This window comes from Marmota monax, unplaced genomic scaffold (genome assembly GCF_021218885.2).
Source record: "Marmota monax isolate L192 unplaced genomic scaffold, Marmota_monax_Labrador192_F-V1.1 WCK01_AAM20220418_F8-fsc00001, whole genome shotgun sequence".
NCBI lineage: Eukaryota > Metazoa > Chordata > Mammalia > Rodentia > Sciuridae > Marmota > Marmota monax.
The window spans coordinates 53,016,803-53,041,718 of record NW_026693777.1 but is presented as its reverse complement, the minus strand read 5'-3'; the positions used below and the strand labels follow the sequence as shown (position 1 = coordinate 53,041,718).

Genomic DNA, 24,916 nt, shown 5'->3' with positions numbered 1-24,916 from the left:
TAAGTTGCTTAGCATCTCACTAAGTTGCTGAGGCTAACTCTGAACCCAAAATTCTCCTGCCTCAGCCTCCTGAGTGGCTGGAATTCAGGCATATTTTAAAAAGTAAAAAACCTACATCTCTCTCAATTTGTACATTAAGACGGGAAAATTATTAAACTGATTTCAATTCGTTATTAAATTACAACTTAGACAATTTCAAATTTGGTGTGGGCAAAGATCATCTAGATCTGAATTGTCCATTAAGACAGCCACTAACTACAGACAGCTATTTAAATATATATTAATTAGCCAGGCATGGTGGCCCACACCTGTAATTCCAGAGGCTCCAGAGGCTGAGGGCCTAAGCAACTCAGAGAGACTCTGTCTCTATATAAAATATAAAAAGGGACTGGGGATGTGGCTCAGTGGAAAAGTGCCCCTGGGTTCAATCCCTGGTACCAAAAACAATAAATATATATTAATTAAATTTCAATTAAAAATTAAATTCCTCAGGCACACCAGTCACTTGTTAAATACTCAACAGACACACATGGCTAATGACTGTCTCACTGGACAGCACAGAATAGAACTTTCCACCACCACATAAACTTCTATTGGACAGCAATTACTCAACTTTCCATTGACTTTTTTTCAGAAGGGCCACCAAAGAGAGCATATCACAAGATCTGGGTTTTCCAAACCAGTCACTAACCAGTTGAAAAATTCATGTCTGACATCACTTAGTGATGCTTCTTCTGCTGCTTCTTCTTTTTTTTTTTTTTTAGGCATGACTTTATTTTATTTGACTTTATTTGATGCTAAGGATCCAATCCAGTGCTTCACACTTGCTAGGTAAGCCTCTACCATTGAGCCTGAGCCCCTAGCAATGCTTTTTGAACTGAATATGCATTTGAATCACTGGAAAGTCTTGTTAAAATGTAGTTTCTATATTTGAGATAAAAGTCAAGATTCTTCGCCTCTAACAAGTGCCCCAGTAATGACAATACTATTGGTCCAGGAATCACACATTAGTGCCAAAGTCTTGGATCTCTCTGGGATTCAGTTTCATTAACTGTCAAATGATGTATCTGAAGTAAAATAACATCTATGACCCTTCTCAAACACTAACACTTTATAGTTATAGCACTGTACAGAATTAAATGCACATAAATTTTCATTCTCTGCAGAAGCAGAGAGGTCTTCCCTGAAGTCAAAGGTGGGATTCTAACATTTTGTTTGTTTAAAAAATAAAAAAAAACTACATTTAGATGAAAATCAACAGGAAAATGTTATTTGCTGTATAAAGATTCAATCTCTATACAACTTTTTAAAAAATGGATATAGAAGGCTGACACAACTAGTAGTGCCTGGGTAACTTAGCAAGATCCTATCTCAAAAATTTTTTTAAACCATTAGGGTTATATAGCTCAGTGTATTGTGACTGCCTAGCATGTGTGAAGCCCTGGGTGGGGGGAGGGGGTGGGAAAAATTTTTTTAAAGGCAGGCATATCTATCTGAAAGTTGATGCTTTTAGAACACACCTGTAATCCCAGCAGTTTGGGAGGCTGAGACAGGAAGATCAAGTTCAAGACTAGCCTCAGCAACTTGGCAACGCCCTAAGAAATTTAGTGACACCCTGTCCTAAAAGGCTGGGGTTAAATCTCCAGCACCAAAACAATAACAACAAAAAAATGTTATCACTACTAGAAAGGCTGAGGTAGGAGGACCTCTTGAGGCCAGCTGGTTAGAGCCTGCCAGAGCAACAAAGAGAGACACAATTCTTTAAAAAACAACAGTCAAGGAGGCTGGGCATATAGCTCAGTTGGTAGAGTGCTTGCCTCACATGCACAAGGCCCTGGGTTCAATCCTCAGCACCAAAAAAAAAAAAAAAAAAAAAAAAAAAAACACAGTCAACTACAAACAATCAGAGGGGCATACTATATTTCCTAAACATGCAATTTAAGGAAGGAAAAAAAAAAAAGAATGTTGGATTCAGTCCATAGCATTGTTACCTTGGTAAGTATCAACTCCACATAAAAGCAACTCCCTGGAAAAAGTCATTGGCTACACTAACATTACTACTGTTTTTGTAAAGTCTCAGAATACTCAGTAATAAAAATGCCCATTCTATAGGCAGTCTACAGTGTGATGTCATGAGTCACAAAACAGGCTAAGGGAGATTTTGTTTTTGAGATATTTTCTTTCTACTTTAACAGGGGCCCTAAAGTAACACAAGATTCAAATGGGCAATACAAACAAGGAACTGGACAGCAGTAGTGAGAAGGCTAACCATTTCATAAAGCAATACACGAGGAAGAAGATAGGCTAAGATATCTAGTTTGTTCTTAAATTCTGAACTGTGACCAATGTGATTTTACAATATGTATACTCACAAAAATGAGAAATTATATCCCATCTATGTATGATACATCAAAGTATATAAGTGCATTCTACTGTCACGTATAACTAATTAAAACAAAAAAAAAAGAAAAAAATTCTGAACTGTGCATAACTAATAATCTATATTCCAAACCAAACACTGTAAAATATATGTTCAATTTCTAAATCTTCTAAGTAATGTGATGCTCTGAAAATTCTCAGTACTCATGTATTTGTATTTTTGTTTCCTTTAGTAGGAGATATTTTTAAAGTGTGAATTGAAGTTTATTAAAATTCCTTTGTATAAAGCATGTAATAAAATTTCAAAATGTCTCCAAGGACTTAATTCAAATATATAATACACTTTGTTCACAAAACTCCTCAAATAAATCACTCTGAAAAAATAAACAGTATACACAGAAAAGTTAAGAGGTGGGGGTCAGGAGTTTTTTCTTCTCACTTTCAAAACTGCCATGCTCAATCCTTTCATTTTTCCTTCAATCTTATTTTTAAGCCAATTTGCTAAATGTTGGCTGTTTTAAAAATCAATATATCTTATTACCAAGTTTCAATTTAAGTCCTAAAGTTGGAACTGTATAATCAGTTTATCTTAAAAAAAAAAAAAAATTAAAACCAGTGCCTATAACACTACCACCTATTTCAAGATTGATTGACAACAGGGATTGAACCCAGTGCGCATAACCACTGAGCTACATCTCCAGTACTTTTTAATTCTGAGACAGGTTCTCACTAAATTGTTAAGGGCCTTGCTAAGTTGCTGAGGCTGCCTTGAACTTGTGATCATCCTGCCTCAGCCTCCCCCATCATTGGTATTACAGGCATGTGCAACCAAACCTGGCATCAATTTGTTTTTATTAAAGGAGAAAATTCATATAGATAAGAAAGCAGTATGTATAATCATGTTTTAATAATTTCAACAGAGTGAAATGTTCATGTTCAGAAGATATATCTGATTAAACAGTAACTGTGTTGACACTTTTCCAACATTTATTTAAACCAATTTTCTAGATTTTATAGATAACTTTAACACAATTAATGAAAACATAAGCTCAATTTCTACTAAAACCTAAAGTACTATCTGTCCTTTATAAATAACCTGTAACAAATCTCTTTTACTAGTAGTCAAATAACTACTACTAACAAACATTTAATTTCCGCAACTGATCAGTGACTGATTTTACCTTTCCTCTCAACAAATGTTATACAATTCCACCTGTAGGGTATGCATTATCCTTTTTAAATGCAATTTAAGAAGCCATTACTTTTTTAGAGAAATTGCTGTTCCTCCTCAGAGGAAAGAGGGAATTATAATATAGGCAGAAACATTTTAGCCTATCATTTAAAAAAGAAAAAAAAAAAAGAGTGAAAAAAAAAATAGCCACGTAGCAGTCGTGGGCAGGATGAGTCATCATCCAACTCAAAACTTGCAGCAGCACTTCTAAGCTTCTTCCTACCAGACCCCATCCCCTTCAGCAACATACTCTGAGTCAGCAAACCTTACTATTTTGTCAGTTACTAATTCTCGAATTCTCACGATGCTTAAATGAACACTTTCAATGCTAACACTTGTCATGAGAATGTGTGCTTTTTCTATTGCAAAATTAACTGTTCCTCAAATCAATCTGCTCCAGATTCTTTTTTAAATCACGATTAGTATCCAGACTACTTTTAATCCCCTTCTGAAAATAACTGAACTCCAAAACATCCTCATATAAAAACGTTTGTATTTTGTTTTTGTTTTTTTTAACAGTTCTCCATTTTCCATGTCCCCCTGCCCCACAGTCAAATCTAGTTGATAAAATAGGTCCTGCTCAAACCTGGCATATTTCCTAGATGACTGCAATTACTGAGCTTAGGACACCAAAAAGCAACTTTACAAGTCTGATAGATCAATTATATTAACTAATCTAACAAACATGTGATATAGATATATATTCATATTCCTTGGCACACAGCACTTTGAATACGTTTGAACAACTATTAGCTAAAGGCATCTAAAGTTTCTTCCACCCAATTCAAAATAATTTTTCAAACATTAAAAAATGACATTTCTAAGAAAAAACTCTAGAAGCAGTTTCCTTTCAGGATCAGACACCGTTTAGATCTACGTTCTTTTAGTAAGATCATCCTGTCCATCTCAGTTTTCCAATGTTAAAAAAAAAAAAAAAAGACATGGCCAATCATAAATTAAAAAAAAAAAAAACAGGCGAGAAAAATCAGTAATCAGAAAATCACTCTGAAGCTCTTTACTCTTCGTTCGACGGCCTATTAAATTTTCCACCACAGGCAAATCATCTATATCCATTAAAAAAAAAAATTAATACAGAAACAGACTTAAGGGCATTTTAGCAATGAACATGAATCTTGCCGCTAATACAGTAGGCTTCTAATTCCACCTCACCAGTTCCGGTCACTGGATCTTTTCCAGTGACCAAGCCAAATAAGACAAAAGGAAAAAAGAAAGGAAAGAAAAAGAAAAATCAAAAAGCTCCTGCTGCACAGAGCTCCCCCATACCACCTGAACCAGCGGAGAACCTACGCCAGCCAAGGAACAAAAGGCAACCAAACACCTTGACTTTTCAACAGGACTCAAGTCGGATTAAAATGCAAAGTGAAGAGGCTCTTTTTAGTAAACTGACAAAAGTACGTTTTCCATTCGGGTACTTTTACAGACCACCACTTAACATCCAGAAAAAAGATAAGGAAAGGCAGCAGCAAAGAAGGGGGATAGTAATTCCGTCTCAGACGGGTTTTCAGTACCTCGTTTATGGCTAGACTCAAAACTTGGGCTGACTTCAGGGCTCCCAGACGAGCCGGGTGAGTGGTGCGCGCTACGTAATTTGCCGAGTCCACTGGAGACTTTACCCGGCCGGAGTCAGCTGAGGCCGAGTCACCGGGGCGGGATGGGGGAGGAGATACGGGAGCCTTTGGAGACGCAGCGTGCCAGGAAGGCGAGACTCCGCGCCACCTCACGCTCCCGGGGCCGCGCTCCGGGCCACCGCCCCTCGCTCTCCCGCCTGTCTGCCAGCCGGCAGGGCTTCGAACCCGCGGAGACCGGCGCGGGCGGCCGGACCAAAGCCAGCGAGCAGGGCCCCAGGGCGGGCGCGGCGCGGCCGGGCCCGGCCAAGCGCCCGGCGAGGGGCGTGCCGGGTGGGAGGGGCGCGCCGGCCGCGCCGCCAGCCCCACGCGGGGACCCCGGCCCGTCGCCCGCCGCCCCGCGTGGGGAAGCGGCGGCCAGGCCCGAGCGGGCGGGCGGGAGACGGAACAAAAGCGCCTTTGTTGAGAGGCGGCTGCCGGAGGGTCACACACAATGGAGGAGGAAACCGGCTCCGCCGCCGCCGCCGGGCCCGCCGCGGCGCCCTCCCTAGCCGCCCCACGCCGCGCCCCGCACTCGTACACACACACTCACGGGACTTCTCCGACTCATCGAGGGAGTGCGGGGCCCGCGGACAGTCCCCAGTGTCGGCTCAGGTCTCCGGCTGTGCTGGCGGCAGCGGCGTCTCCGAGGCTCTCGCTTTGCCGCAGTCGCCGCCATGTAACCCCGACCCGCGAGAGAGGGCGAGGGAGAGGGGGCGGGGCCTCTATGTGTCACGCCCCCTCACGTCACAGGCTCACTCCACGGGTTCCCCCGCCCCCGCCGGCTCCGCGCGCTTGCACGCGCCGGAATTTCCAACGCCCGTGACTGGGCTCTGCGCGCCACGGGGGTGGCTGGAGAAGCACGCGGGCTAGTGAGCAGCTTCGGGTGGGCTGTGCCCACAGGTTGTGTGGGAGGAGGACAGTCTTGGGTCTCTCTGTTAAACTACTTGCCTGGGCACTAACGCACAAAGGGACCTAACTCCTTCTGAGCATTTACTGAGCACCTACTATGTGCAAGGCACTGAGCAATCAGAAGAGGCCTCACTCCTTGCTCCTGTCAGTGGGCCAGGAGCTAGAAGCTGAACCTCAAGATGGAGTAGCTGGAAAGTTACAGCCCAAGTACAGGGCAAACACGCCAGGGGCAAGTGATAAGGTCTTTAATATTCTTTTGTTTTGTTTGGGGGAAGCTTTACCACCAAGCTACATCCCCAGCACTTTTAATTTTTTTTTTTTTTTAATTTTGAGGCAGGGTTTCTTTAATTGCTTAGGGCCTCACTAAATTGCTGAAACAGGCTTCAAACTCGCAATCCCCCTCCTCAGCTTCTGGAGTCTCTTGAGATTACTGACATGCAACACCGCACCCAGCCTAAGGTCTTTAATTTTGCCTGATTTTGGAGGAAGGCTTATAGGAGAGGTCACCATGGGTGTTCTTTCTGCTGTATCCTGAATAAATCGATATAACCACAGGAGGTGAAGTGGAAGGGGTGTTCCTGCTGAGTGAACTGTATGAGCGAACACTGGGACACAGAAGAGTACCTTGTTTATTAGAGAAACCAGGACAAGGCCAATATGACTGAATTTGGAAGTAATGTACTGTGAGATGCAGTGGGAAAGATAGATTTTGTGTCCACTTCTTGACTAAAAGCAAATTTATTTTTCTTGTCATGACTTATTGAGTCCGAAAAATCTTTCCAGTGCTTAGGTGAAATTTAAGTAGGGATTTATGAAATTAGAGATTCAGGTCAGCATATTTTTTTCAGTGATAATCACCATCCCAAAGAGAACCAGGCATATAGAAGTCACTTATCATCATGTGCATTTTCAAGAGTGAAGCAAAGACTCTTCAAAGATCCCTGTAGTAGGGCTGGGGATGTGGCTCAGTGGTTGAATGCTCGCCTCATGTGTGAGGCACTAGGTTCTGTCCTCAGCACTGCATAAAAATAAATAAAGACAGTGTATCCACCTACAGCTAAAAAATAAATATTAAAAAAAAAAAAAATCCTGTAGTGCCTTGAAGTAGTTCAGATGAGCGTGTTTTCTATTTTTTAAATATCTTTATTTTATTTTATTTATTTTGTATGAGGATCGAACCCAGTACCTCACACATGCTAGGCAAGCGCTCTACCACTGAGCCACAACCCCAACTCCAGTTTTCTATTTTTATGTTTAAAACAATAGCATCTGAGTTGGTCCCTAAGCCACATGCTTGGTGTTTAATTAAACAGAAGGGGGGAGATGCTGAGAGCCATAGCTGAGTCGGAATGACGGAATGACGCATGGCATTTTTGCCAGAAAGGAGTGGTTGAGAGGTGACGCCAGCAAGCCATTGAGATGATAATGGTTATGTTAAACTGTGTATTCTATTGTATATTAGACCCCTGCTGTTGGCCTTGGCCTGCTACTTTGGAGTTCTCTTGGAGAAATGCGGGAGGAGGGATTTCCGGAGGAGGGAATTCCAGTTAGTGTGTGGTGTGTTGGGGGAGAAGGTCGAGTGCGTGGCGTTTGGGAGTGTTCCCTGGAAGTGTGTGTAGAGTGCCGGTGAGAGTTCAGGAATAAAGGTTGCTGTTTGAACCTACAAGGCTGTGTGTCGGCTCGGTTGTTTTGTGCCCAGCCAGACTGCGGCAGAATTCCAGGTGTGGAGAGGAGGGAATGAACAAATAACTCCAAGATAAAGAGGAGATTTGTTCAAACACCAAAATTTCCAACGTGTAGAGGCAGCCCGTCTGCAACAAGAGCTCCTTGCCTGTGACTTGTGTCTGTTTCCCTCAAATTCTTTACTCCCACTCTCAGGAACTCTTCTACCTCTTCCTTTCCATCAATAATTTGATCACCCAGAGGCAGGGAAATAAATAACAAGCCCAGAAACTCTGGAGGGTGAAGCAGGAGGATTACAAGTTCAAGGCCAGCCTCGAATTTTAGCTGGGAAATAAATAACAAGCCCTGTGTCTTCCCTCAAGAAGTTTATAATGTAAGCCAGCACGGTGGCACAAGGCTATAATCCCAGCAACTCTGGAGGGTGAAGCAGGAAGATTACAAATTCAAGGCCAGCCTCCCAGTTTAGCAAGATCCTGTCTCAAAATGAAATATTAAAAGGGCTGGTGATGTAACTCGGTAGTAAAGTACACCTGGGTTCAATTCTGAGTGCCAAAAAAAAAAAAAGTTTATAAAGTAGTATCACCACTGACTGTCAGTAAAAAACACCAAAATCACCTGTTGGTTATATGAAACCAAGCTTTTGGGTTATAGCAATAAGGGAGACCATGAAGTTGCCAGTCTATAGCCTCTCGAAAGAGAAAAAGGTGTCAGGAGAGGAATAATTATAAGATTTGGGAGATCTGATTTAACATCAGTCTTTCAATGAGGAGGCCAGATGAGACTGGGTTAATAAGTAATGCTATATAAGTGATATAATAGTTTAAGATGGGTACACAGAGGAAAGGGAGAGTTTTGAAACAAGCATAGAAGAAAAAGCAGTTGTTTGTTAAACCTAATAGAGTAATCTTGTTAAGGAGGGGGCTGTTTACCCTGATGAGTTCAGTTAGTAATGTATTCTTCCTATAAATGGACTTGGAGGAAGTTCCTGAAATTGCAGTACAGTTTTTGCAACTCTTCTTGAGCAAGAATTTCTTGGAATTAAACTGTAGACAGTTGAATTGTAAAATAATGTTAATGCAGTTGGTCTTAGTTTTTAATCCTATTGTGTGGGTCTAAATAGTTCAGTTTCAGCTTTTTTAAACTTCAGATTATGATCTACTAGTAAGTAGTAAAATCATTTTAGTGTATCATGACCTACATTTTTCCTTAATAGAGTCAAAAAACTAAATCAGAGAGCATCACCTATAATAAAAAGGGCAAGCACTATTTGTGGAATTTTTGGTTATGTCCCACAATTCAACAAGTCTGAAAAGCCATCAATTACGAGACACCATTATTTTATATGCTGTTAAGAAAGCACAAAACAAACAAAAAAAAATCAAAAAACCTTATCAAAATGTGATCCTTCATTTGCTACATTATGCCTTTATAGATATTAAACTGAACTGGAGGAAACACTTTTTTTTTTTTTTTGGTGCCAGGGATTGAACCCAGGTCCTCATGCTTTCCAGGCAAGCAGTCTGTCACTGAGCCACATCCCCAGCCCAGGAGAAAACACTTAACATTGATGGAAAAAAAGTGTAAAATATACGGTATATATAACTGTTGATTGGATCAAAATGTAAAATGCATTTCTATTTATTGTTTATTATTTCCATGAGTTATGCTATTGCTAAAAGAATTTGAAAACTACTGTTGTAGTGGAAGAATGGAGGAGATAACAAATAAATCCAAGAGAAAGAGGAGGTAAGTACACAACAAGGCAGCATGAAATGAGTTTCCTGAGCAGAGATGCAAACTACCTGCTCATTTGGAACTTTAATGGGAGGAACAAATTGATGAGGACTGGGGACATCAGAAAAGAATCAACTGGAAGAGAGCATATTTGAGCTGGGTTTGATCCCATCAAGTAGTAGCAAGAAAAAGACATTCTCAAATGAAAGAGCAGAATGTACAAAGGCATGAGCAATGGGCAAAGTCTGACAGGCCTGGAGGAATGAAGACAAGTTGGCACCAGATGAAGACGGCTTTGATTGCCATGCCAAAACCTGGATTTATGCTAAAGGCAGTAGGAGAGGAATTTAGATGATACAGCTAATATTTTAGAATGATACCTCTGACATTAATACAAAAGGTAAATTGGATAAGCAAGAGCTAGATCCCTAGAGAGGATAGGAGAATCCATTGTCTTTTTCAGCCCTAAATCCAATTTACTTTATTCTCCAAAAGCCAAAACAAAATCTGGTTTAGGAGGCTGGGCCTGGGGCTCAGTGATAGAGCACTTGCTTAGCACATGTGAGACACCTGATATGATCTTCAGTACCACACAAAAAATTAAATAAATAAAATAAGGTGTTGTGTCCATCTACAACTAAAAAAAAAAAATTTGTATGTGTGGTGCTGGGGATTGAACCCAGGGCCTTATGCATGCGAGGCAAGCACTTTACCAACTGAGCTGTATCCCCAGCCCAAAGAATTTAAAAGAATATTAAAAAAAAATCTGGTTTAAGCACGAGAAGAGTGTAGAGGTAGAGAGCACGGAAAGCGAGAGATTATATTTAGATGATTGTTGCATCTCTAATGAGAGGGGAATATTTCATTTGGGGGTCAGAGTGAAATGGACATGATGAATGTTCAAATGGGTTGAAAGTAAATTGAGTCATACAGTGGCTCCCAATTCACTTCTTTGAGTTTAAATTCCCCTTTAGGCTACTTTCCCCAATTAGATTATTCAAAAGGATAAAATACCAAATATTAACTTTTTCAAAATGGAGGAAAAGTAGATTTTAGCAACATAGATTAATTCCTGGAAAATTTCTTAATATAAATAATTGAACATAGCGTGTTAGGAAAATGTAAAAGGTTATCATGGATTCTTTTCAAGTAAGATATTATAAAGAAATACCACTTCCTTTCCTAATAGGATTACTACAGTATTAAACCAGGATGTTGATCATTCTAGGAAGGCAAGACACCTTTGTGGATAAAATGGAAAGATGTAGGTTTAGATTATTGCAGAGAAATTAACATGTAAAATAAATGAGTGCAAATGAGTTGAAATAAAGAGTGCAAATTAATGGCATGATATTAACCTTGAGACAGTTCTCAAGAAAAGTAGACTTGCCTAGTCTCAATAATATTTTTATCTATGTTTTGTGTGAAGATACTTGTTAAAACTAAGGAAGATACAAAATTTAATCTTATTTTTTTTTTTTTGGTGGGTTTTTTTTTTTTTGTCTTTTTTTTTGGAACTGGGGGTCGAACCCAGGGCTTTGCGAATACAAGGCAGACGCTTTGCCACTGAGCTACATCCCAGCCCAAGATACAAAATTTAGATGACAGAATAATTTTAGCTCAAAATCCATCTTCATGTGTAGTAAGGACTCTTTAAAAAGATGACATTTGACTGTAGTAAATACAAATTCCAGTATCTTTGTTCAGAAAAAAATCATTTGAAAAGAGACAGGATTTGGGAGATTTGGCTTGACTTGATAATGTGGCAATAAGTGTAGATATTCAGAGTGTGAGCAGCCACCAAAACCTGACAAAATGTAACAAAATGTGTTAATAGAAAACAGTGTCCCTTTCATAGGGGGTACCAGACCTGTGTTATTCAGCTCAGGATTTCTGCACTTGCATGTTCAAATATAGAAAACACATAAAAAGAACTACCACACATAGCAAACTGGTGTTCATTAGGTAGAGACACTCAGGAAGGGTGTGGAAACTGTATTATCTGAAAAAAAGATGCGGGAATTGGCTCTGATTAACCAGCAGAGATTTTTCTAAGGGTTGTTATTCAGAGAGTAGATTTATGCCATGTTGCTTGGAGTTCAGATCTGAGACCATCAGGAGGGCTATTGGAGAGGAACATTTTAGCTGGGCCTAAAAAAGGACTATTTTGGATATTGGAACTGAGCCAAGGTGGACAGGACTTCCTGATGAAATAAGCACTACACCCCTGGAAGCATTCAACCAGAAAAAACAATGGCCACCTGTCAAGGATGCTATAAAAGGAATTGCTAAAGGAGGGGCCAGAAAGGAGGTGAATTCCCAAGGAGGTTAATCTCCAACTTAAAGCTTCTATTTACCTTTTTTGGGGGGGCAGGGACTCACTGGGGATTGAACCTAGGGCCATTCTACCTCTGAACTACATGCCTAGCCCTTTTTATTTTATTTTGGAGACAGGGCCTCACTAAATTGCCAAGACTGGCTTTGAACTTGTGATCGTCCCCAGCCTCCTGAGTAGCTGGGATTACAGACATGCATCACTAGGCCTGGCCTATGTTTATGTTCTTAATTTAAAATGACTCCTCTCCTAGACATGGTTTCTAGGAAAATACATTGTATCTTGATTTGTAAACAAAACTGCTTTCTACTGAAGAAATTCATTGCCAAGTACAGTTGATTATCACAGCTGATTTTCTTTATTTGTTGTAGTTGTGCTCTATAAAGTCCCTGTGAACACTGAATTAGTGAATAGAACCACAGCTCTCAGGAGAAATTCAGGCTAAAGTTCCTGTAAACCTCTAGTCACATTTTTGTTCATCAGTCTATATAGGCTTGTTTTATGTGTATTTCTGTTTAAATATATCTTATTTAATATTAATTGTTGATTCATTGATATTGAACTCATAGCCAGCAGCACTATAACTCATGGCTCTACAAAACCTATCTAATATGTTTTCTTCCTAAGATGCTTCACAGCCTTCTACCACTTAGGAACACTAGACAGCAAGCAATTCACTATTGTGGGGACCACTTTAAAGAGCAAAATCACCAACAAAAGGCAAAATGGGAGAAACACAGCACTGAATAGACCACAGAAAGGCTACTTGAGGATATTATGAGACTTGGGAGTGTCATCTTATTTGACCTTAGCTGGGAATTTTCATATAGAGTGATTCAAATATTTTGCCACTTTGTGCATGTCTGAAAATAACTGCAAAAGTATGGTGAGTTTTGATATTGGAATTATAAATACATTTCAACAATAGGCAAATTTGCAAACAATTGTAAATAATGAGGCTCCATTGCAGTTAAAAATTCTGGAGAATCGGGCTATGGTTGTAGCTCAGTGGGAGGATGTATGCTTAGCATGCACAAGGCACTGGGTTCAGTCCCTAGCATCAAAAAAAAGAAAAAGAAAAAAAAAAGGTTATGGAAAGAATATTTTCTGTCAAAATCCATCAAAGTTATATCTAAAGTTGATGAGAGGCAAATCATATGAATGCCTGCTAATGAAATTAAGGATCCCAAATTTAACTTGATGGGAAAACAGGTTCTTATACCTCAGGAGAATGGTAATAGGTATCACTTACCAAGCTCCTAAGAAGTAGCCTGTTTCAGGTAACCACTTCATAAACATTGTACCATTTTCTCAGGCTATGATAAATGGAGCTTCATTAAAAAGCTCCAAAAACACCTTAATTTTTTTAGGAAAAAAACTGCTTTCCTTCTAATAAAATCAATTTATGAAACAAAAATCTAAACACTTTTTGAATAATGGTTATATAACTACATATTTAAATAAACTGGGAAATACCTACTGGATAGTTTTTAAAAACTAATTGTTAAATAATGAAAGCATCCCCCTCACCAATGTACCTTGGAAACCAATGTTTTCTGGAAGTGGGACACATTTGTAGAAATGGTAAAATTGAACTAGTAATATAAGTTTATAAGTTATAGCTTTCTCCTCCATCACCATCCCACTCGCCCTACAACCATCTTTTTTTTTTTTTTTTTTTTTTTTTGGTGGTGGTGGTTGTGCTGGGGTTGAACCTAGGTCTTTGTGAATGTTCCCAGTCCCAGTCCCTAGATACATACTTTTTAAGAAGAGCACAGAGATAATGACACTATCTGGCTTGAGAGAACTTCAGTCCAAAGATTTTCTTACTTTGACTCTGTCCTTACTCAAAAGCTTGAGAACAGATACTCCTCATTTCTGGAGATAGTTACATTGTAACTTGAACTGCTTGAGACCACAAAGATTTCTATTACTATCCTCAGTTTTTTTAGAACAACCTGGCCTCTGCCATTAGGCCACTATAAGTAAAAGTAAAAAATAGACATGATGCCCCTCTGCCCATGTACAGGAAGTGATAAATGTTTTGAATTGTGAGAACAAAGCAGCTTTCACTACACAAGGTCATGCCCTTCCTCTATACTCCATTAGAAAAAGCTATCCCATCATTTGGGGAAGAAGTTAATTACTATCAAACTTCAAACTCATGCTGTACATTAGTCATTTGGAGTGCTCCACTTACTGATACAGTGTAAAATCCTATTTTTTACCTTTATTTGGCAGATATTTTGCCCCCTGGTAGTTACTATCACTAGAACGTGAAGATATCTACATCCCCAGAGGCTGATATTCGCCCCTGGAGGCTGACTGTACCTATCACTGCCTCTGGCAATCCCTTAGGTGTATCATCCTGGGTGAAAAATGGCCAGGGATTCAGAAGAATTAAGATTCATCTGCCCATCCTGGCAATAGCTGTAGGCCTATGATGACCAACCCAGTGTGCCATAAGTTTCTCCCTTTCTGCCCATATCCTCATACAGAAAGACCCCATAGTTAGAAAGACCCCATGCTTGGTTTGATGCTATACTATTGCCACCTTGACATTCCTAGTAATTTTGTCTTTGAACTTGTGAAGTGAAGTCAGATGGGACAATGGAGTATGCAGGTCAGAAGAGACAAATGCAATAGATAGATGCAATACATGTGTCCACTTCTCCTTGCCATTCTGTTCACTATAACATTCTCCATGCCCCATGAACACAGATCTCTGGTGGACTCACAATGCATGAGAGTTCAAAGCATAAAAGTGAGTGAGTGTCTACAGCTGAGTAAGTAGAGTTGCTGACAGCTGTGAGATGCCATGCTTTCCATAGGAAAATACAGAAGGCAATGGCTCTGTGTTCTAAAGAAAAAAAAAAAAAGAGAGAGAGACTAGGTTACCATATCACAGTTTTTCTTGTGTTAACTTCCTTGTGTTAGCCAACCACCTATACTGAGGACATTTCCTTTCAGGCCTTTCTTTTTCTTCGGGAAGTTAAGGGTATTGATAGAACTATCTGGCTTGATATCTGGCATCAAGAGGTGAAATAATGGTTGAGTGAGTTTTGTGCAGTGTTTGTACTGCTCTGGTAAGAACAAAATATTTTTAATTTTTTTTTTTTTTTTAGTTGTAGATGGACACAATACCTTTTTTATTTATTTATCTTTATGTGGTGTTGAGAGCATCCAATCCAGTGCCACAAAAGTGCTAGGCAAGCGCTCTACAACTGAGCCATGATGCCAGCCCCAAGAATAAAATACATTTGAACGTCTGAACTATGAGATAAAAATTGTATCATTTTGATAAATCCATGGAGGAGTTAAATGCTCTTATGTAAAACTTGCTTTGTACAATATATACATCATAAAATTCATGTTAATAATCTAAATTTAATTTTTTCTTACTTAGAATGACATTCAAGAACAAATTTAAAGCACCATAACTAGATAGAAACTTCAGGAGAAAAGAAAATAGCTTTATATTTATTACTTTTAGCAGTATTTTCTTTTTCTGTTTTTTGACACAGAGGCCCCGATAGTATGTAGCCAGTGGTGCTAGAACCACCCCCTCAAAGGAGTTTGCTAGTGCTGAAGGAGGTGGGTCAGGAAAAGAATCTCCAGTGCCCACACTCCCCTCACTGGGAGGACAGAAGCAGCAAGAGAATAGCTCTGTCCTTGTGCATAAGGGTCCAAGGCCGCCTGCAAGCCTAACCGCCCACACTCAGGAGCCACTTCCTGTGTTAAATACACAAGCTTCTTTACTTAGGGAGTTAGGAAGAGGGGGAGGAAAGAAGACTTCATTCTGTTGCTGGGGCACATTTTCCCATAAAAATAATGTAGGTCACAGTTTTGTAGTCTAATGGTCAAGCTACATGTGGGCTAAGTGGGCTTCCAAGAGTTGGCCTGAGAACCTAACCAGTATTTATAACGTTGTGTCTCAGGGGAAAATGCATTTTCATTTTTAAACAACTAAGTTAGAAGTCAATTTTTGGGAACATAACTCAGTCAAAAGCAGGAACTCTCTGTACCTTCCTGCTCAGCAATTCCCACACTATAGAGAAGAATGGTATCTGTAAGCTCTAGGTAAACAACTAAACATTAATATAAAAAATATTATTCATAGTAATAACTTCACTTTGTCCTCTTGGGAAAGTCCAACCCTTCACATTTGCTGCTTGAAGAACCTGACTGCAGTTTCATCAGAGTTGATTGGTCTCTAGCAACTAGCACACACTAACCAAGCCCAAGAGACTATGTACCATAAACCAGATGCCAATTCATTCAGAACACAAGAATAGCTGAGCTGAGCTGGACTCATGATTCAACCAGTCTGGTATTCTCTGACAGTGATTGTGAACTTCTGTGTTTCATTAATTGTAACTCTAGTGTTGAGCATAGTGCATAAATGTAGTGGTCTCTCAATAAATGCGTGTTGAAAATTAAGTACTTATGAATATTGTAATTGACTGCTATGTCATAAACTTCAAAGAGGTGAGTAGAGATTTCCTCCAAATTTTTACTTATATAATCCAGTTTTAAAAGTAACTTGCTTCTTAGGGAATCTATTTTGGTTATCTTTTTCTATGACCTGGTATATCTATTAGACCTTTACATAAGTTTTCTGGGAAGAATTAAATGTATGATTCCAAGATTGGCTTCATTGCTGATTTGTTAAATATAGGAAAAAATAATGCTTTCTGTTCTGTTTTCCACATTCTTAGCAAAGAGGCCTAGCATTTCATTGTTGTACAACTTTAGGACACAGTTAATGATAAAGTTCTCTTTCTTGGAGTAAAACATAGCTCCAAGCTTACCTTCTTTTAAATGTACTTCAGACTAGCAAACCTAAATGCAGTATCCCAAATCATCTACTGAATGAAACTCATTTGCTATATTTCTGTCCACTTACATAGCTTTGTGCAATTTAATCTTTTCTTCATTGTATGTCTATTTGGTCTATGGCTTGGTGTTTACTACTTTGGAGAGCTTAAAGACATCTTAGTCCAATGAGTCTTCCTCCATGAGCTCACTCTCAAACAGTCTCTGAAAGTTTTAAATAAGACAAGTCCTCCGGCGGTAATCCTTGAGGGCTCCACTCTGAAACCAGAAGAATCCATTTGGTATCCTGGCACTAACAGTAGTCTGCAAACTGGGTACTGGTCCCAGTTCTGCCACTTATTAGTAGTTTGAATCTGGGCAAGTCATTTAATTTCATCTTTAAAATGGTTAAATAACATCTACCTCACCTTCCTGGCAGCGTCCATCTACGGATTTTGTGAGGTAATGTGTGAAAAGTACTCTGGAAATGCTAAACAACTATATAAATAAGGGATATTGTTAAAGTCTCCATATAGAAGATTTCCTGTGTAAACCATTACTCCTAAAGTTAAGCCAGATTTCTCCTCTTTCACTCTACTTATTCAATAGTTAGTCTTTGTATACATTATTCCAAGTCACACCCCCACCCCCACCCCCACCCCCACACTTTCTTGGTAACTTAGTTGGGAAGTTTTAATTATTTTCAATGTTTAATATGCAAATTGTTAAAAACCTTTTTAAAGTGTAAAGTTCATGGTTTCTGTGCCTATTCATTTCTCATCAAGAAATGTGATCAAATAGTGAAACCTGCAACTTGCTCAAGCTTGTCACTTCCAGGGGCAAAAGCAGGTGTGCCTTCTCTCAGCCTAGGAGAGAGAGAAGGGGAAGTCCAGGAGACTGTGAGAAAGGGATCTGGAGTGACTGAGGGAAATTCTCCATTCCCACAACAGTATAATAATGAACAGGTTGACTTACACAGAAGCAGCTTATCATACTCTCTTTTAATTTAACCTGGGGTCCATTCTAGCAAAGAAATATTTCTCCCACTTTTAGAAGCCTCCAGTAAAGGTTTATAGGTGCTGCTTCCAAAGGAAAAATGAAAGACAAAGTATTCTTATGGAAAAGGGGGTAAATTTTATAACATGATTTAGGTGTTCGGCAGGGTATGTAATGAAAAGGAAACCATTTTAATGGTTCTTTCTATCCCCTCCCTCCCTCTGTGACTCAGATATTACCCCTAAATAATCTTCATCCCAGTATGGTGAAGCTGAGGAAAGATTTCATCTCTAGGTTCCAAGTTCTATAATGGCCTTGGAGAAGAAAGGAACAAAGGCTAGGAAACAGTAACTTTTAAAGGTAATCCAGCCAGACACAGTGGTACATGCCTGTGATCCTAGTAACTCCAAAGGCTGAGGTAAGATCCCAAGTTCAAGACCAGCCTGGGCAACCTCATGAGACCCTATCTCAAAATAGAAATTTAAAAGGTAGGAATGTAGCTCAGTGGTGAAGTGCCCCTGTGTTCGATCCCCAGTACCAGAAAAGACAAAAAAAAAAAAAAACCAAAAACATAAACTATCGAATCACAGGACTAAACCAGTCAGGGTCACTCCAAGTGAATGTGGGTAATAAAGACAGACACAGAAAGTACCTTTTCTTTGGGTTCAGTGACCACTCCTCAGCTGCAGCTGCCACAAGGGGGTCAAGGCAGGCAAGAAAGAGAGGAGCACAGCCTTTTATTGGGATGAAGCCACTCAAATGAAGGAAGGGGTCAAGTTTCAGAGGGTTGAGTCTTATCTTCCTGATATCTTGCTGTCAGCAAGTTGACTGACATCTAGGAAGGCCACGCCCTTCTCATGTGCCTTGTGGAGATCATAGGCCCAGCCAGCGAAGACGGATATGTTGCCCGCCCAGAGGGGCAAAGTGGTTCAGTCCACCCTGTGTGCCCAATGCTCCTAGTTCACACACACACACAGCCCATGGCTGACTTGCCACATCTCCACACTCTCATCGCTCAAGGCTAAGGGGCGCTTGGTTCCCATGTGGCAGCTCCGGACAATAACCCAAGAGACTTTACATTTCTGTCATAGACTAAGGTGAGGTGAAGTTGAAGACCAGTCTAGCTGTGATAAAATAGACATTTTCCTTTCTTGCCCTATTGTGAAGGATTATAAATTGTATTGCATACACAAAGGTGAATTTTCAATTCACCTTTTCAGTCATCGCCCACTAACTCTTCTAGGACTCTGTATTACTCTTTCAAATGAATTTTTATCTTTTTATCAACATCAGTAATAGGAGGCTCATTCAGATGTTTCTTTAGTCACATTTAATTGATGGGTGTTTATTTTCTAAAAAGCTATTTATCTAGAATGCATGTATTTTAAACCTATTAAAAGTTGTACCATTGGGTTGGGGATGTGGCTCAAGCAGTAGCTCACCTGGCATGCACGGGGCACTGGGTTCGATCCTCAGCACCACATAAAAATAATATAAAGATATTGTGTCCACCGAATACTAAAAAATAAATATTAAAAAATTTTCTCTCTCTAATAAAAAATATTTTAAAAAGTTGTACTCATAGTTGTTGTTGTTTGTTTTGTTTGCTTTTGAAGGCTAGGGAATGAACCCAGGGCCTCACACATGCTAGGTAAGAGATAAGCTTTATCTCCAGCCCAGCATAATGAATTTTTACCTGGACAAATTGAGAGTAAGTTGCAGACCTGAAATTTATGGTGGACATTGAGGTGTATTGGCCAGGTCTCCCTACAAGGGAGGACTTGTTACCCAACTGTGAAGACTGCTGTCAGCACATAGCTGTCAGCTATCATTTTCTTCAAGGTTTGTCTAACCTACAGAGAACAACCTTGCCAAGAATATGTGCCCTTCCTAAGTGACCCAAATCCAATGATGGTCAAGGCAAAGATAGAAAGACTTGGCTATTTTAGCCCTGTGCAGGATATTGTTGTGGGCCATTTATACTCAAGAACTCCCTGTGTGGGGTTCATTGAGGCTGTCAGCCTGCATCTCATAATCCACTTTCTCTCTGCCCCATTCTTTTCTTCTTTCCCTTCCCATCCACATATGTTGATCCCAATAGTTCTTCTAGGGCTGGGGTTGTGGCTCAGTGGTAGAATGCTTGCCTAGCACATATGAGGCACCAGGTTCAATCCCCAGCACCATGTAAAAATACTAAATAAACAAAATAAAGGTATTGTGCCCAATAGTTCTTTCAAATAAATATCCTGAACACAAAAGTCTCTTTCAGTCTGCTTCCTAGAAAACCCAAACTGCCACAATTGGAGCCAAAAGAGGTCTGAGAAATCAGATATAAGAGGGGTTTCAGAGCTGGATCACTCACCACTCAGAGCCATATTGTCAGTGATAAGTGGAGTACAGGAAGCCTTTGGTCCATGGTAGATCATATTTTAAAACTTTCAACAATGAGCTGGGAGTGGTGGTGCTTGCCTATAATAACAGTGACTTGCTAGGCTGGGGTAAGAGGATTGCAAGTTCAAGCCCAGCCACAGCAACTGAGCAAAGCCTTAAGCAACTTAGTGAGACCCTGTCTCAAAATAAAAAATAAAAAAGGCTGGGGATGTGGTTCAGTGATTAAGTGCCTCTGGGCTCAATCCCTGGTACCAAAATAAGTAAACAAATAAACTTTCACCAGTGTCGAATTGGGATGATAAACCAGTGGAAAAAAAATGCATTCACTGGTACAATATATGGCAGAAATAGTACTATAAGGACAATGAATTGGATGGTTATTGTTTAGCTCTATTGAAATTCTAGGAAAAGAAACAAGAAGACTGAGTTACTGCCACAATTGAAAGCCAAGTGTGAAAACCAGAGGGTCCCTGAGAGCGTGCAAAGAGATCTTTACAGCCGGGCACGGTGGTGCTCACCTGTAATCCCAGCAGCTTGGGATGCTGAGGCAGGAGGATCTTGAGTTCAAAGCTAGCCTCAGCAAGGAAGAGGTGCTAAGCAACTCAGTGAGACCCTGTCTCTAAATAAGTTACAAAATAGGGCTGGGGATGTGGCTCAGTGGTTGAGTGCCCCTGAGTTCAATACTGGGTACTCAAAATGGAAAAAAAAAAATACCTTCACAGCCTGCAAGGGAAAGGCACAGAAAGTTGAGGATAAAACTCAGGCTAAATCAGTATAGCCAAGTTTCATAGAAGATTAAACTACCAACCAAATTAGGTCTCCTATGCCAAGGACAGGGCTTTTCGGGGTAAACAATCAGACCCTGACACCTGGTATGGGAAAATCTTGGTTAAAGTTCTCCAAAATCTTAAATTTCCAGATTCCTCTGGATCCTGTTAGCCTTCAGATGTGAGCCAACCTTCCCTATTGAAAGAAATATGTTCCCCTTGCTTGAAAAACAAAACAAAGTCTCCTCTCCCACCAAACAACATGTGATGCTTCAGGACCTGCCCTCACCTTCCCCCCATTCACCAAATCTATAATAGGGGTTAAGTTACAGTACAACCCAGTTGGGGCCATTTGCCAGATAACACTATATAAGGAGCAAAAAGATCTAACCAGCATAGGCTGAAGAGGCTGAAGGAGACAGGAGAGTAAGCCTGGGACGAAATTGTAAAGATGGTTGATCGAAGAAGATAAAACAGAAGATTGGACAAAATTTAGGAGTACTCTTCAAAAATACAAGATTTATATTTTGACAGGGACCCCAAGAATTATGCAAACTTGCTGGTAAGATGGTTCTGAGGAAGCATGGTCAAAGTGACAAGCCATGTCAAGTAAAATCAGAAAGCCATAAATCTCATAACATGATAAAGGAAAAGATTAAAAGGCTCAGGGAAATAAAAAAGAAAAAAGGATAAAATACCTAGTGGTCAATTTAACAGAAGGAGTGCAAGACCTGTATAATGTAAGCTACAAAACATCATTGAAAGAAATTAAAGAAGACCTAAATAAATGGAAGGGTATTCTGCATTCATAAATTGGAAGACTTAGTAATATTAGAATGGTAATCATCTTCAATTTGATCTGCAAATTAAATGCAATCCTCATCAACCACCTGCCCATGGATTGTGTGTGTGTGTGTGTGTGTGAAGATTAACAAACTGATACCAAAATTCATATGGAATGCAAAGAACCCTGAATAACCAAGACAATAATGAATAAAAACAAAGGTAAAGCACTCAATTCCCAATTATGAAATTTATTACAAAGCTGCATTAACCAAAACGATATGAATAGACATACCAATAGAATAGAATTGAAAGTCCAAAAATAAATCTAAACATTTAAGGTTTCGTACTCTATTTCAAATGCTATGATAAAATACCTGAGACTGGGTAATTTGTAAGGAACAAAAACTTATTCTCTCACAGTTCTGGATGATAGGATGTCCAAGAACAAGGCCCTATTGTCTAGCAAGGACTGTTCTTTGCTACCAAGATGGCATCTTATATCTGCATCCTCTAAAGGGGAGAAATGATGGGTCCTCACACAGTAGAAGGTGGAAGGGCAGAGAGATGAAAGCTGTGAAGATTCTTTTATAAGACCCTTCATACATTTATGAAGGAAGAGTTCTCATGGCCTAATTATCTCTTAAAGGACCCACCTGTTAATATTATCACATTGGTAACCCCTGAATTTTGGAGGAGACACATTCAAATCATATCAATGGGCAGTGGATTTTCATCAAGAGTATCAAAACATTTATATGAGGAAGGAAATGTTTTTTCAACAAATTGTTTTAGAACAATTGGATAACCACATGCAAAAAGATGAAATTGAACATCTGCCTCACACAATATACAAAAATCAACACAACATTAACTATAAACTTACATGTAAGAGGTATAAAATCTTAGAAATAACCTTCAATTAGGGTTCCCAGATATGATATCAAAGTACAGGCAATCAAAGAAAAATATATAAGAAGTAATTCTTCAAAATGAAGAAACTTTGTGCTCCAAAGTATACCATCAAAAAGCAAAAAGGGGGCTGGGTACAGTGGTGCACACCTATAATCCCAGCAGTTTGGGAGGCTGAAATAGGAAGATCACGAGTTCAAAGCCAGCCTCAGCAAAAGCCAGGCACTAAGCAACTCAGTGAGACCCTGTCTCTAAATAAAATACAAAAATGGGCTTGGGATATGACTCAATGGTCAAGTGCTGATGAGTTCAATCCTGGGTGCCAAAAAAAAAAAGTAAAAAGTAAAAAGGGCTGGGCATGGTGGTACACACCTATAATCCCAGCAGCTCAGGTTGAGGCTAAGGCAGGAAGATTGCAAGTTCAAAGCCAGCCTCAGCAACTTAGTGAGGCCCTAAACAATTCAGTGAGACCCTGTCTCTAAATAAAATATAAATAAGGACTGGAGGTTTGGCTATGTGGTTAAGTGCCCCTGGGTTCAATCCCTGGTGCCCCCCCACACACACACAACACCAACACACACACACACACAAAAAAAAAAACGTAAAAAGGACTGGGCTTGTAGCTTAGTGGTAAAGTGCTTGCCTAGCATGTGTGAGGCCCTAGGTTCAATCCCCAGCACAAAGGAAGAAAAACAAAAAAAAAAGCGAAACAACAACACATAGAATGGGAGAAAATTTGCAAATCATATATCTGATAAGAATCTAATATCCAGAATATATAAAGAACTCTTTATGCGGTGAGATAAAATAATCCAATTTTAAAATAGGCAAAGGATTTGAGGAGTCTTTTCTCTGAAGATGTACAAATGGACAACAATAACATGAAAAGATGTTTAACACCATGAGTCATTAAGGAAATACGAATCAAAACAACAATAAGACCCCTTTCATGCTCACTTGAATGGCTATATTTTTTAAAAAAAATTAAATAACAGGTGTTGGCAAAGATGCGGGAATACTGTGACCCACATGCGCAGTCAGTCAATGGGAACATAAAGTAGTACAGCAACTTTGGAAACAGTGTGGCAATTGCTGATGAAGCTAAACATAAAGTTGCTATTTGATCCAGCTACTGATTATATTCCTAGGTATATACCCAAGAGAATTGAAAATATGTATATACAAAACATAAACATACAAGAGCCAGGCATGGTGGCACATACATATAATTTCAGCAGCTTGAGAGGATGAGGCAGAAGGATCACAGTCTAGCTTACCAATTTAGTGAGACCCTTAGCAACTTAGTGAGACTCTGTCTCAAAAAATAAAAAGGTCTGGGGATGTAGCTCAGTGGTAAAACATCTCTGGGTTCAATCCCCAGCACACACACACACACACACACAAATAAATGTGAACACAATTATCTATAGCACCATTATTCACAGTAGACAAAAAGTGGAAATAACCCAAGTGTCCATCAACTGAGGAATGAATAAACAAAATATGGTATATCCATATAATTAAATATTGTTCAACTATGATAAAGGATGAGATTCTGATACATGCTACCACATGTACAAACCTTGCAACAGTATGCTAAGTGAAAGAAGGTAGACATAAAAGGCTACGTATTAACCACTTTGTTGGCGGGAGAATCCGAGCCTGCTGAGTGGAGCTGTCCTGGAATGAGGTTCACATTCCCTGTCCTGCAGATGACTGTCCACAACCTATACCTATTTGACTGGAATGGACTGTGTCTGCATTACAGTGAGTGGCACCACAAGAGGCAAGCAGGGATCCCCAAGGAGGAGGAGTACAAGCTGCTATTCTCTATCTGTTCGTTTGTCAGCAAGGCGTCCCTGCTAGGCATGAAGGACGGCTTCCTGGCCTTCCAAACTAGCCTTTACAAAATCCATTACTATGGAACGCCCACTGGGATCAAGGTTGTCATGAATACTGATTTAGGCATGGGACCCATTCGAGATGTGCTGCACCACATCTACAGGGCGCTGTCCATGGAACTGGTGGTGAAGAATCCCCTTCGCCTGTTGGGCCAAACTGCAAAATGAACTCTTCGGCTCTGGGCTAGACTATTAAGTCCACTGTCTGCCGTTCTTCGCTGCCCGCAAGGCTGAAGCACCTTACTTAACTCTTCAGGAGAATGTGGACTGTCTGGGGCCCTTCCTAATTTGTGGCCCCCACTGTACGCCCCTTCATCTACCCTCCTTCCAAGCAAAACCCTAAAGCCCGCCCTCTACCTGGTGCCCTCCTCTCCAGAATGAAGCCCACAGAAGTCCCAATATCTCCAACCCATCCCTCTCTCCAGTTTTAACCCCTATATGACATATGAGAA

The 24,916-nt window shown here is 39.9% G+C and overlaps 2 protein-coding genes across 6 annotated transcripts in view; one reads left to right on the top strand and one right to left on the bottom strand.

Annotated features, from left to right (window-relative positions):
* Mapk6 (mitogen-activated protein kinase 6) overlaps positions 1 to 5,947 on the bottom strand; it is a 33,878-nt gene extending 27,931 nt beyond the window's left edge. Inside the window, exon 1 of one of the 5 annotated variants that reach the window (XM_046461382.2) lies at positions 5,789 to 5,947. The gene's annotated coding sequence lies outside the window, so the exon portion shown is untranslated. Of the gene's footprint in view, positions 1 to 5,139; positions 5,364 to 5,776 lie in introns of those variants that run through there. The other 4 variants (XM_058584807.1, XM_046461381.2, XM_046461379.2 and 1 more) reach the window with 4 other exon arrangements.
* Positions 5,948 to 24,275: 18,328 nt separating this feature from the next.
* Positions 24,276 to 24,632, top strand: LOC124104167 (trafficking protein particle complex subunit 1-like). The gene has a single exon (XM_046460864.1). The coding sequence runs from the start codon at positions 24,276 to 24,278 to the stop codon at positions 24,630 to 24,632; it is 357 nt and encodes a 118-aa protein (XP_046316820.1).
* The last annotated feature ends 284 nt before the right edge of the window (positions 24,633 to 24,916 follow it).

Coding starts and splice junctions, on each gene's coding strand:
- LOC124104167 (XM_046460864.1), top strand. CDS start 24,276: ATGACTGTCCACAACCTATACCTATTTGACTGGAATGGACTGTGTCTG.